The sequence below is a fragment of the Mobula hypostoma genome, chromosome 9, assembly GCF_963921235.1.
Source record: "Mobula hypostoma chromosome 9, sMobHyp1.1, whole genome shotgun sequence".
NCBI lineage: Eukaryota > Metazoa > Chordata > Chondrichthyes > Myliobatiformes > Myliobatidae > Mobula > Mobula hypostoma.
In genome coordinates this window covers 37,059,338-37,073,033 of record NC_086105.1, presented here as the reverse complement: position 1 = coordinate 37,073,033, position 13,696 = coordinate 37,059,338, and the positions used below count along the sequence as shown (strand labels likewise).

Here is a 13,696-nt window from a genome sequence, read left to right as displayed (position 1 = left end):
TCGCCATGGCTGCAGCATGCGCCACCTATAAACATGGTCATTTTCTGCTCTGTCCTCTCCAGTAGAACTTCCACAACCTAAAACCATCCCAGGAGAGGGAGAGGAGCAGTTTTTAGGTACACTGGCTAAGTAATATATGGCTTCCCTGTCACTGGGTCTAGATATTGGAATTAGTTGCCTGGTAGTATGAAGGGAGTAGACTCATCAGAAGGACTGCATTTGTTTAAGATGATAGTTCATCATAACATCAAAGGCAGTAAGGCATAAACCATAAATGCTGGGCTTGGCAGTAATTCCCATATCCTGCAAAATAGCTAAGACATCAATTTGCCAGCTATCATTACTATGCTTGAACAATGATCTCTTGTCAGTCTTCTGCATTTTGATAATGTGAATTATCCTCAATCTCACCTGGAAGGTCATGTAAACTAGTGAAATAACTAAAGCCCCGGCTACTCTTTAAGAAAGTTCTCCATGACCAAGCTATTGTATATATACCTAGTTTTTAATAACCACATTTGGTCTTGGGGAAACTTAACACTGCTAGTTATTTCATTTTTTTTCAGAACATAATTGCATAAACATATTATTAGACATGCGTCCATGAAAGTAGCAGAAAGATAAGTTACTGAACCAGTATTTACTGCACATCATATATTCCTTCTGATGCAAGTACTCTCATAATACTTTTAGACATGGGGTTCTAGGATTGGCATCCAATGGCAATGAAAAAATTGCCAACATATTTCTAAAACATGCAAATGCTGACTTCATTTTTTTTTTGCAGTTAAAAGCTGATTTGGGTTGTTCTGTCAGGGTTGTCAAGGTAAGGAACATCTTGTAGATAGCACCCACTGCACCCACTCAGCATACAGGAATCGAGTGGTCTTGGCAGAAACCAAATCAGGCTTTGGTGAGTAGATTCATTAGTGAGGAATTGACATCAAATATTTCTAACAATAGTTTTATGGTTATTAAGTTCTCAGGGAATACTGAAGCATAAGCAAGGAGATTGATAAATGAATCTCAGGGATAGATTGATTGATCAAATGATTCTGGATCAGGAATTATTTCAAGTTCAAGTTTATTGTCATCTGACTGTACATATCTAGAACTAAATGAAACAACACTCCTTTACACTACAGTGCACCCACAAAACATATATCACACACAACACATAAAACAAAATATAACCACAAATAAGTAATAAAATATAAATCAAAGTGCATAAACAGAGCCACACAAGTGAACTGTAAACAGTAGAGTAAACAGCTCACTGGCCTAGTGATGAGACCTCAGTGGTGGCAGGGTATTCAATAGTCTCACAGCCTGAGGGAAGAAACAGTCCTAGTCCTGATGCTCCTGTTTGATATGGCACTCGTGTAGAAAGTTGTTAGAATGGGGGTGTGGAGCCTTGTATACCTCAATCTCCTCAGAAGGTGTTGGCGCTGCTGAGCCTTCTTGACTAATGAGGAGGTGTTGTGGGTCCAGGTTAGATTGTCCGTTATGTACACACCAAGGAACTCACAGCTGAGCCATTGATGTGCAATGCAGAGTGGCTGAACTGTGTCTTCCTGAAGTCCACCATTAGCTCCTTTGTTTTGTCCAAATGAGACTCAGGTCATTGTTCTCACACCGTTTGACAAACTTCTTCTCTGTATGCTGGCTCACCATTGTTGCTGGTGAGACCAGCTACTGTTGTATCGTCAGTAAGCTTAATGATACAGTTTGAGCTGGATCGGGCAGTGTGGTTATGAGTCAGCATCAGCAACATGAACAGCAGTCGCTGAGAACACCACCCTGGGGGGCACCAGTGCTCAGCACGATAGAGCTTGAGATGTGGTTTCCAACTCGGACTGCATGGAGTCTTTCTATCAAGAAGTCCAAGTCAGTTACAGGAAAGGTGTTGAGTTCCAGTGAGGACAGTTTATGCTCTGAGGGATGGTTGTGTTAAATACCACACTGAAGTTGCTTATGAGGCATCATTTTCCAGGTGGGGCAGCTCGGAATGGAGAACCAAGGCGACAACATCACCAATGCACCGGTGTGAACAGTAGGCGAACTGGAAAGTGTCCAAAGTAGCTGGAAGGTGGGATTTTATATGATGCATTACCAGTTTCTCAAAGTAATTCATGCTTACTGAGGTCAGTGCCACTGGTCATTAATCATTTAGTTTGATCTCTTGGGCACTTGACTGATGGTGGCTGCCTTAAAACTTGCAGGAAGAGTGGACTGTTGCAAAGAGATATTAAGGATGTCCATCAAGACCCCTGATAGTTGGGCTACACAGTCCCTCAGCCCATGACCAGGTACATTGTCCACCCCGCTACTTTTATCGACACTTGCTGATAGCAATTATTGATTTAGATAATTGTTTTAAGACTGTGCTTAAAAAGAGAGGTACAGGGTGGAACCAGAGATGGAAGGCAGTACTCCATTGTAAAATCCTTTCAGATTTACTTATGCAGCAGCCATGAATTGCAATTGATTTATTATTGTCACATGTACTGATGAATGGTGAAATGCTAGTCTTGCATACCATTCATACAGGTCAATTCATTATATAGTGCATTGAGGCTGTACAAGTTTCGACAGTAATGGAATGCAGAATGAAGTCTAACAGCTACAGGGAAAGTGCAGTGCAGTTAAATAATAAGGTGCATGATCATTGTGGCTATCTTATCATACTCCAGAGCCATTCAATAGTCTGATAACAAACAGAAGAGATCCTGCAGATACTGGAAATACAGAACAACACATGCACGAAATGCTGGAGGAACTTAGTGAGCCAGGCAGCACCTATGACAAGGGAATAAACAGTCAACATTTTGGGCCAAGACCCTTCATCGGAACCGGAAAGGAAGGGGGAAGAAGGTGGGAGGAGGGGAAGGAGTACGAGCTGCAGGTGAACAGTTAAACAAGGTGAGGGGGGAAGTGGGGTGGGTGGGGGAGGGGAGGATGAAGTGAGAAGCTGGGTGTGATAAGTGGAAGAGGAATCTGATAGGAGAGGACAGTGGACCATGGGAGAAAGGGAAGGGGAAGGGGCTCTAGAGGGAGATTATGGGAGGGTGAGGGGTGAGAGGAGAGCTAGAAAGGGGAGTGGAAAAAGGGAGAAGGGGTTTAGTCTTATAACAGTAGGATGGAAGCTGTTCTTGAGCCTCGTGGTACACGATTTCAGGCTTTTGTATCTTCCGCCCAGTGGGAGAGGGGAGAAGAAAGCATGGGCAGAGTCAGTGGGGTCTTTGGTTATGCTGGCTGATCTTCTGATGCACAGAGAAGTTTAGAGATCACTAGGGAATGCAGGTTTCCATGATATGTAGACAATTGTCTGTTGTTTCCCATGGTCACAGACAGAGCAGCTGACATGCCAAGCTGAATGCATCCAGGCAGCATGCTTTCTATGGTGCATCAATAAGAAATGATTGGCAGGAACATTGGTAAAGTTTCTTGGTTTAACAGTTGTAATATCATGAAAAAACTCTTCTCTGGGTTCCAGCAGATATAGATATCAATTGGTTAAGATCAATACCAGTACTCGGCTGGAGGCCAGAGAAGATTTTATTCATCATACATGCCAGGAAAGCCCGAGATCCTTTTTCAGTAGTAATGCCAGTTAACCACCTCTTGGGCAGTGGGATACAAGATTACTTGATATCACTCCAGTGCCAACTCTAAGCTGCCTACTCAATTCAAGAGCAATTAGTGACAGACAGAAATGAATGCACAAAACAGAACGTATAATACCTGAACAACAGGAATTCTGCAGATGCTGGAAATTCAAGCAACACACATAAAAGTTGCTGGTGAACGCACCAGGCCAGGCAGCATCTCTAGGAAGAGGTGCAGTCGACGTTTCAGGCCGAGACCCTTCGTCAAGTAAATGAATACAATTCACAAATACTGTACTTTAAAATCTCCTTCTTGGATAAAAGCAAGGAAATTTTTCTTATTTATCAGGAAGTGCATTTTTTTTCATTAAGACTACCAACTATTTTCATTTATTCATAATATATATGGTTTTTTAAACTTCATAAAGCATGAAAATATAAACATGAAAATCCAGGGAACTCGGTTGGCCAACGGAGTGGCTGTAAATGATTTGGAGCCGGTCTCAACGCTAGATTAACCTGGTGAGTGGGGAGCGTTGCCTTGGTGATAGGGGCGGGTTTCTTTGGACTCGGGACCGGAATTACCTGAGTGAAAGGGCGGGGTTACCTGGGTAAAAGGGAGGGGTAACTTCAGTGATTGATGGGCGTTAGAGCCATTTCGCGGACTCCCACTGCGGGCGCTCATGCCGTTACCGCTCGCAGGCGCCGAGTGGGTGTTAGTGCAATGTGAACTATTCGCAGAGTTTGGCTTTACTACGATCGCAACTTTTTAAGTTCTTTTCGTTGGATTTTGCGTTTCCTCTCTCATCGTTGATGCAACAGGTGACTATGCAGCAAGATTTCAGGAGAATTGCGATTAGGAAAAAGGAGACAACCACGCTCCCCAATCAGAAGACATTGGTTGAAACGGGTAAGACATTAGGCTAGAGGCTGCAGAACAGAGAGCAAAAGAAGGGAATTTTGTTTGTGCCTTTGAGTTGGTGCCTTCATATCGCTCCCACTCTTAGAGATATGTTCCAGTGTTTATTCACAGGGCGCCCGTCACTCAAGATCCGCCTTTCCTCTTACATGGCAACACTACTTTAGTGCTGTAAGCTCCGTGCTTCTGTGGGTGACGTTCGGCTGTTTTCCATGTCTTTATTTTTTAAATAGACTTCAAAAATTAATAGTTACTGTAGACTGGATTGCCATAAACTACAAGTAAGGAAAACTGCGGACTTAAAACCTTGCCGACCAAAAAAAATTTACGGTTTTTCAAGTAGGTTTTGAGAACATCGTTGAGTTGTTTTCTCTGCCCGGGAAGGAGGTCGGAACAGAGTTCTGTTTTGCGAGACTGGTGATAGGTGTATGAACAGCTTGGCCTGCCCTTCACAGCCGATTGAGTTAGTCTTGAAGATGTGGATGTTGGTTCACTGTACATTTGGGGAATTTTGTAGCCACCACTACCCAATGCTTTGAGATGTCCGCCGGAGGTAGTCCATGATTCTACATGGTACAGGTACATATATGGGCGGGGATCGTAGCTGCCTGTTCGCTTAATGAACTCTGCACTAGATTTGTCTTGATCTATAAACACCATTTTCCTCATGGTTGCAGGCTCTGACTTGTCGCTTCAGATTTTCCAGGACCTTTTTCTGTGGAGGGCTGTGTTTATACAATGGCTGCAAGTTGGTAGTGGTCCTTTATTTGATGATGTTGGAGCTCATTTCTATTTTCCTTAAAGAATGAGTTATTTATGATTTGGAGCTTGACCTTGGAGTTTATTCTCAGGAACCACTGTATGTATACAGTAGTTAAATGATTGAAGTTATGTGATCAAGTTACATCTCATAATTAAGTGCCGACTGTTCTACTTACCACGGGAATTCTCCTTCGTGATCCTGACCGCTGTTTACATTTGAGGTCTGACCAGTGACCAAACCGGACATCAGAAGTTTGAGAGGAGGGGATTTCACTCAGGTCCGCTGACAGAGTAGGGAAAAAAAAGCAGCAGTGGATTTAACCTCTGACCAACGACCAATCGGCGTTTAGGATTCATTAGCAAGAGCAAATTAAAGGAAGGCAGGGGAAAGCACAGCGGCCGTAGTTGGAGTGGACAGACTTAGAGTGGTGAGGCTTCAGCGAAGAGAGGCCTCGGTCAGCGAGGGCAAGAAAGAAAAGTTACAGATTCAGTTTTCCCCTCCCTTTCTTTATATCTGTACAGTTAGGACAGTAGAGATGCCAGGCAGAATAGTTGAATGCACCTCTTATGGGATGTGGGAATGCAGGGAGACTTCCAGTGCCCTGGATGCTTACAGCTGTGAGAAGTGCATCCAGCTGCAGCTTCTAACAATCTGCATTCAGGAGTTGGAGCTGGAAGTGGATGAACTCCGGATCGTTCAGGAGGCTGAGGGAATGTTACATAGGACATATAGAGAGGTGGTTACACCTAAGGTGCAGGACACAGGAAACTGGGTGACAGTGTGGAGTACCCCTGTGGCCATCCCCCTCAACAACAGGTATATCACTTTGGATACTGTTGGGGGGATGACCAAACAGAGGAAAGTCACAGCGGTCGGATCTCTGGCAGTAAGTATGATTCTGTGACTTAGAAGGGAATGGGGGTGGGGTGGGAGGAGGTACATTGTGGTGACAGGGGATACGATATGGGAATGGACAGGAAGTTCTGTGGGTGAGAACGAGATTCCAGGATGGTATGTTGCCTCCCAATGCCAGAGTCCGGGACATCTCGGATCGAGTCCTCAGCCCTCTCAAGTGGGAGGGTGAACAGCTAGCGGTCATGGGCCAATGACATGGGTAGGATGAGTGGCGAGGTTCTGGGATTTCAAAGATTTTGGTGCTAAATTAAAGGGCAGGACTCCAGGGTTGTGATCTCAGGATCGCTACCTGTGCCAAGTGTTAGTGAGGACAGAACTAGGAAGAATATATGGTTTAATATGTGGCTGAGGAGTTGATGTAGGGAGGAGGTCATAAGATTTTTGGATCATTGGGATCTCTTCCAGGGAAGGTGGTGTTGTGTACTTGTAATCTATCTTAGTACTTAATTACATAGTGCATATATCATGACTTGATGCTTCATACTCTGAACATGTCTTTATTTCTCATTCTCACTTCCATGCGTGTTGTCCTGTTCCAGACTGATGACATCATCACCATACCTGACATGTGTCAAACTACATTAACTGACCTTACCATTTCAATACATGACATCCCTCCTTTCCTGAGAAATGAAGTTCAATGTTTTCAAACACATTCAACTCACAGGTTTAACTAATTCAACATATTCTCTGATATGCACGACTATAACCAACTAATTTTCTGTTTCAACTTAATGATAACTGGAAATGAAAACTTCATTTTCAACTTACAACTGTTTTCATTGTTTCAAAACCCACAACTTAAAGCTCTACTTCAATACGAAATCGTTAAGCTTCTGAGTTTGTTTTCTAACCTTCGAGGTCTCTGTACTGGTTGCTCTTTGCTTTCAATGACTGGTTTTTGTTCAGTGTTGCTTTTGCTCACTGTGAACCTGAGCTTGTCTGTAACTGTCCATCATGTTGTCCTCCTGTCCCAGTATCTCATTGTCAAATCCTTGAAATTCCTCCTGTGTGTCAAAGGTCTCTTTTGTGTTGGACTTTTTTTACATGTGTGGTGTTCCTCGCATACTGCACTCCAGTTGGAGACTCAACTGCTATTTGATTTCCCATTTTCCTCACCACCCCGTGTGGTGGTGTATTGAAAAGTGTGGTGAATTTGTTCACTTTTCCTTGCTGAGTAATCATAGTGTCCCCAACTTTTACAGTAGACTCTTGTGCTCCTCTGTGATCATCTGCGTACAGCTAGTACTTTCCTTTTTGTTCCACATCCTGATCTCATACTTCCGTTTGTGCTGTGTGTACCTCCTTGAAGTCTGGTAACTTCCCCTCACTTTGTGGTTGTGGAGAAGTTTAGCAGGACTTTTCACTGTAGTGGCATCTGTACACAATCACATACTTTCGCAGGTCACGTTTCCAGTCAAGTCCCTCTGCTTGAGCAACCCTAATCCTTTTCGTCAGTGATGCATTTTGGTGCTCCACTTCACCATTTGCCTGAGCCCACTTTGGTGTTGTTTCAGGAGTTTGATTCCATTACTCTCATAATATTTCTTAAATGGTTCAGATCTGAATTGAGATCCATTTTCTGATTTGGCAGGTACGGCAGTTCGTGTCTGCTGAAAGAATTACCAGACTGTCATTAACTGTTCTGCAGTTGTAGAGGTCAAAATGTCATATCCATAAAACCGGCTGTAGTAATAAACTACTACTAGAATGGAATGGTTTGTTGGTAATGGTCCAAGCAAATGAACAGCTCCCCCCTGCCAAGGACAATCCAGTGATACTGTCAGTTTTAGTGGTTCTGGAGGGTTGGATCTAGATACGGTTTGACAGCTGTGACAAGCTTTGCAGTATTTCTCAGCTGCTCTATCCATACCAAGCCACCAAACCTTGGTCCTGAGATGCTGCTTTGCACCAATTGTTCCCAAATGCCTGTCATGAGCTAGGGCGAGTGCCCAGGTGTGCAGGGCTTTAGGTAACACAATCCGTGTCCCTCTGAGGATGAGATGACCCACCACACACAGCTCATTTGCAATGGGCACTTATGCCTTACAGTTCTCAAAGTGTCTATTCAGAATGGCTTTATGCACCTCCTGCAGCTCTGGATCTGTGGCTGAGGGTCTCTCCACCTCTCGTGTTGTCAGGGCTTTAGGCGTATCACTCACAGCTATGAATCTGACAGATTCCTCTGAATCATATTTGTGTCTCTCTTTCTGAGCAGTATCTCCCAGTTTCCACAAGAGTGGGTCTGCAATGTTCTGTTTTCCTGGCATGTGTATGACTCTGTAGTCATATGGTTGTAGTCTCAAGACCCACCACTCAGTGCATGCACATGGTTTAGACCTTGGGCTGTAAACCATCTCCAAGGGTTTGTGATCTGTGATGAGGTCTGATTTTCTCCCATACAAATAAGGATGAGGTCTTTCACAGGTCCATACGAGTGCTAATTCTTCTGGCTCTGTCTGTGATTATTTTTGTTCACAAGTCTGTGGAACTACAGCTCACAGAGCGGTCAGGTAAAATATCTTCATTTTGTTTTTGTATGAGTACTGCCCCCAGTCTGACTGTTACTTCAGTCACCGCAACTTCATCAAGATAGGCCACTGTACCTGCTCTTACTAGCCTCTCTTTTAAGGCTTTGAATGCTCGTTTCTAATCGCCAAACTTGAACTGGGTATCCTTCATGGTCGATCGTCTCAGTGGTTCTGACAAAGTTGCAAACTGTGGTATGAATCTGCTGCTGTAGCCAACAAGACCTGGAAACTCCTCACTCTGTGGTGTTTTGTGGTTCACGAGCCTCCATTACTGCTCACACTCTCTCCTCAGTTGGTCTAACGCCTTTCTGTGACAGGAAAGTTCCCATGAAAATTAGTCTGTCCGTGTTGAGCTGACATTTCCCCATGTTCTGTGTCAGTCTACTCTCTGCAAGTCTCTTTAAGACAGCATGCAGTCTCTCTCTCATCATGTAGTTTTTGGTTATGTGCATGTGCAATCACATCATCTGAGATGTTCAAAACTCCTTTAATTCCTGCTAAAGCATCTGCTATTTCATGCTGGTACTGCCCACTGGCTGATGACACACCAAATGTCAGTCTCTTGTACCTATCTATACATCTCATTATGCACAGCTAATGTGGTTATCTCTCTAGATTCTGGAGTTAGTTCTAGCTGGTGATAGCCCCATTTCAATACCAGTTTGCTAAATACCGCAGCTCCATTCATACCCTGTAGTATCTCATCTACAGCTGGAATGGGATATCCCTCCCTCACAGTTGCTTCATTTGCCCTTCTCATGTCTGGTCACATTCTGATGTCCTTGTTGGGTTTTTGTAAAATTATTATCAGGTTAACCCAAGGATTTGGGCCTTCAACTTTCTCAAAAATGTCCATTTGCATTAGTTGTTAATTTTTTTTTTCTCTCAACAGCTTCCCTTAAATTGTAAGGTATGCATCTGAGTGGCTAGGCCACAGGCTTTACCTTTGATTCAATGTAGAGACTGATCTGCTTTCCTACCCCCTTCAAACACTTACAAGTACAGCAGCTTAAATGACTCTTTAACGTCTATCACTCCTGACACATTTTCTCCAATCTTTAACACACCCAATTCAGTAGCTGTTTCCCTATCTGCGAGTGGTTTGTCATTGCTTTTTATCACGATGAACTCTGCCTGATCTGTTCTGATTCCAATACATATTTCACTTTCAAACATGCCCTCAACCTCCAGTGATGTGCCAGGTGAATATGGGAACAGCCTTCTCTTCTGGCACTTTATCTTCTCTGGCTTAAGTTTTTCCCACACATTTTCACCCAGTAAATTACTTCTGGCTCCTGAATCTACTAACATGCACAGATTTATGTTTCCACATCTGTAGTATTTCCTTCCATTTGTATTAGTACAATTTCTTTTCCCCTCTTGTCTTTTTGCCATGTGCTGTGTCCTCACAATGTGAAACATGGCACACAGTCTCTTGGAGTGACATGGCTGACAATTGTTCCTCTGTTTTTTCACACTGTGTCACTACCTCAGTGTGCGGGTAAACGTTAGACTCTGCCTATTCTCCAGTAGTTTTCTCCACACATAGACTGAGTTACATTTTCCCACTATGTCTTCCCTGATTTGGTTGTCTGTATCAATTTGAAAATTGCAGTCTTTTGCTGCCTGACGAAGGCAAGTAGAGAACTGTTGAACCATCTCACCTTATTTGTGGGCAAGCTGATGAAAATGCTGCCGTGCAAACATAGTGTTGACCTGGGGAACAAAGTAAGCATTCAGCACGTCCACCACTGCCGTGTAGTCTGTGACTTGTCCCATGTTTGGTAGTGTTGAGAATATATCCTGCACATCTGGTCCTGCAAGGAGCAAAAGTAGTGCTCTCCATCTTTGTTTTGTATTATTTCTTGTGTTATCATCCACTATAATTCCTTTACCGTCGGCATAAAGATCAAATGAGTTGAGCCACTGTGTTCATCTCAGACCTAGTGCAGACATCCCACCCTGCAAAAACTGATTTCAGGGAGGTAGCACCATCAATTTGCAGGAGACTTCCGGGAGAGGTGGGATGTCTGCAATAGAGTAGCTCCTTAGCAGCTGGCCAGCTAGTTTAAATAATGTTAGCTATGCTAATGAACGAATGACACCTGTTAAACTCACCTCAACATGTCTTTTACAGTCTTAACTCACCATGGGCAATAGAAAAGTCACTGTTGCAAACAGTGCAGCGAGCAACACTGTCATTATTTTGACCCCTATTAGGCAGGGGTACACTTTAGTGTAGTCTGGGGTGACGTATGTTTTATATATTTTTTGGAACACTCTGCCATGGCGCGCTCTCACTTGCGCTCTCTCTCTCTCATGGTCGCTCGCGCGCTCTCAAGCACTCTCGCTTGCTTTCTCTCTCTCGCTTGCTTGCTCTCGCTCACACGCTCTCGCTTGCTTTCGGTCTCGGTCTCGCTCACTCGCTTGCTTGCTCTCGTGCTCTCGCACACACTCTCTCTCGTGGTCGCTCTCGCGCTCTCTCTTGCTTTCTCTCGCTCGCTCTCAAAAAATTGATTTCCGTGATATTGTATATAATTTGCGGGCATCAGGGAGCCACTATTAATACACGGGAGACTCCCAGAACTTCCAGGAGAGGTGGGATGTCTGCTAGTGTAGCTGGATCCATTGGAAGTATTGGATCCCATATTTCTCCATTCTCATCAACTAACCTTAAACTTGCTTTCAAAGTCTGTATCCTCGTAGCCATTGTTGTGTATTTGCAATCTATCTCAGTACTTAGATAGTGCATTTATCTTTCTTTCTTTCTTTTTAAATCTTTTTATTGAGTAAGTATACAAAAAAGGTAAGCCATATAAACATTAATACAATGTTAAAGTATAATAAAATTCCAAAAGATAACAATACCAAAAAGAAAATACTACAAACAATGTAATTTAAGCATAAGAAACCAAGATAACATAATAGTATACTAGATTTTATATATATCAATGGAAAAAAAGAAAAAAAACCCCCCAAAAAAAAACCCACCGTGCAACTAACTAAAAGCAAAGCAAAGCAATGGGCTAACTTGAAACCAAACAGAGTTAAACTTAAAATCACGTCCTCAATCCCGACCTCCATTAAAACAGTGAAAAAAAAACAAGAAGGGTAAATATTACATTAAATGAAAATATCGAATAAAAGGTCCCCAAATCTGTTCAAATTTAAATGAAGAATCATAAAGGTTACTTCTAATTTTCTCCAGATTCAAACATAAAATCGTCTGAGAAAACCAAAAAAAGGTAGTTGGAGCATTAAGCTCTTTCCAATGTTGTAAAATACATCTTTTCGCCATTAAAGTAAGAAATGCAATCATTCTACGGGCTGAAGGGGAAAGATTACTAGAAATTTTAGGTAGTCCAAAGATAGCAGTAATAGGGTGAGGAGAGATATCTATATTTAATACCTTAGAAATAATATTGAAAATATCTCTCCAAAAAGTTTCCAAAGTAGGGCAAGACCAAAACATATGAGTTAAAGAGGCTATCTGCCCCGAACATCTATCACAGAAAGGATTAATATGCGAGTAAAAACGCGCTAACTTATCTTTGGACATATGTGCTCTATGCACCACTTTAAATTGAATTAGGGAATGTTTAGCACAAATAGAGGAAGTATTAACTAATTGTAAAATCTGCCCCCAATCATCCACAGAAATGGTAAGCCCCTATTCCTGTTCCCAATCTACCCTAATCTTATCAAATGGAGCTTTCCTGAGTTTCATAATAATATTATAAATCATAGCCGATGCACCTTTCTGACATGGATTAAGGTTAATTATCGAATCTAAAATATATATAGGAGGAAGCATTGGAAAGGAAGGAAGTATAGTACTTAGAAAATTTCTAACTTGTAAATATCTAAAAAAATGTATTCTTGATAGGTTATATTTATTAGATAATTGTTCAAAAGACATAAGGGAACCATCTAAAAATAAATCCAAAAACCGTAAAATACCCTTAGTCTTCCAAGTTTGAAAAGCGCGATCCGTAAAAGAGGGAGGAAAAAATATGTTACCTAAAATAGGAATCGCTAACCCGAATTGATTAAGATCAAAAAATTTTCTGAATTGAAACCAAATACGCAAAGCATATTTAACGATCGGGTTAGAGACCTGCTTAAGACGTTTCGAATCAAAAGGAAGAGATGAACCTAAAATAGAACCAAGTGTATAACCCTGAACAGATTGTAATTCCAATGCTACCCATTTAGGAATAGATAGTATATCCCGGTCAAGTAACCAAAATTTCATATGTCGAATATTAATAGCCCAATAATAAAATCTAAAGTTAGGTAATGCTAAACCTCCATCTCTCTTAGCTTTCTGTAAATGTATTTTACCCAGTCTCGGATTCTTATTCTGCCAAATAAATGAAGAAATTTTAGAGTCGACTTTATCAAAAAAAGATTTAGGAACGAAAATCGGTAATGCCTGAAACACATATAAAAATTTTGGCAAAAAAAACATCTTAACTGCATTAATACGACCAATCAAAGTTAAATATAAAGGAAACCATTTAGATGAAAGTTGAGTAATATGGTCTATTAATGGTAAAAAGTTAGTCTTAAATAAATCTTTATGTTTACAAGTAATTTTAATCCCAAGATATGAAAGGTAATTATTAATCAATTTAAATGGAAATTTATAATATAAGGGAAGATGTTTATTAATCGGAAAAAGTTCACTCTTACTAAGATTTAATTTATAACCTGAGAAAAGACCAAATTGTGCTAATAACTCTAAAACAGCAGGAATAGATCTCTCAGGATTAGAAATATATAAAAGTAAATCATCAGCATAGAGTGATAATTTATGGGACTTTAATCCCCGAGTTATCCCAGTAATATTTGAAGATTCTCGAATAGCAATTGCAAGAGGTTCTAATGCAATATCAAATAATAGGGGACTAAGAGGACAGCCTTGTCGAGTACCACGAAAGAGAGGAAAAAAAGGTGA

At 41.7% G+C, this 13,696-nt stretch overlaps 1 protein-coding gene across 2 annotated transcripts in view; it reads left to right on the top strand.

Moving 5' to 3' along the window:
* The first annotated feature begins 4,272 nt into the window (after positions 1-4,272).
* LOC134351648 (FYVE, RhoGEF and PH domain-containing protein 4-like) overlaps positions 4,273-13,696 on the top strand; it is a 274,569-nt gene continuing 265,145 nt past the window's right edge. Inside the window, exon 1 of one of the 2 annotated variants that reach the window (XM_063058081.1) lies at positions 4,273-4,518. In XM_063058081.1, coding sequence (XP_062914151.1) covers positions 4,422-4,518 — 97 coding nt within the window. In that variant the 5' untranslated portion in view covers positions 4,273-4,421. Of the gene's footprint in view, positions 4,519-4,997; positions 5,107-13,696 lie in introns of those variants that run through there. The other variant, XM_063058084.1, reaches the window with a different exon arrangement.